Source organism: Lipotes vexillifer, unplaced genomic scaffold (assembly GCF_000442215.2).
Source record: "Lipotes vexillifer unplaced genomic scaffold, Lipotes_vexillifer_v1.1 scaffold311, whole genome shotgun sequence".
Lineage (NCBI taxonomy): Eukaryota > Metazoa > Chordata > Mammalia > Artiodactyla > Lipotidae > Lipotes > Lipotes vexillifer.
In genome coordinates, this window is record NW_006791012.1 from 715369 (window position 1) to 715868 (window position 500).

Genomic DNA, 500 nt, shown 5'->3' on the forward strand with positions numbered 1-500 from the left:
TTTCAGCAGGTAGAGAGTACAAAGCTGGACTCCAACCCTGCCCCACCCTATCTCCAGGGACACCCTTGCAGGTGGCACTTTGCTTACCCTCTTCACAAGGTAGCCCTCCCTGATCTGCTTTGGCTCCATGTCGGACGGACAAAGAGATGGCCGAGTCCCCCCGCAGAAGTCGCCTCAGAAGCTCGCCCTCCTCTGAGAGCTGGGGCCGTTGTGGGCTGCTTTTCTAGAGCGAGGCCCCTTTCACAGTTTCCCCTCTGCTGGCAATCGTGTGATCACATCCTCTTCCCCTCACTGGGGTGGAAGATTAGAATAAGGAACTGCAGAGTGAAACAAACCATTCTTTGCTAACATTGGAGATTTATCAAAAGTACAGTGGGGTCGAGTATTTACCCAAGGTCAATTTTTATTATCATAAAGGACATAATTCTCCTAAAGAGAAAAAAATGGTGAAAGGAAAAGGAAAATGAACAAGAAAACCCTACTGGTGGAAATTTTCCTGG

General features: G+C 48.8%; 1 protein-coding gene across 1 annotated transcript in view; it reads right to left on the minus strand.

Annotated features, from left to right (window-relative positions):
* The window catches only part of PLEK (pleckstrin), a 24770-nt gene extending 24588 nt beyond the window's left edge, over positions 1 to 182 (minus strand). The window contains exon 1 of the mRNA XM_007464087.1: positions 88 to 182. Coding sequence (XP_007464149.1) covers positions 88 to 129 — 42 coding nt within the window. The 5' untranslated portion in view covers positions 130 to 182. The remainder of the gene's footprint in view (positions 1 to 87) is intronic.
* Positions 183 to 500: the final 318 nt, after the last annotated feature.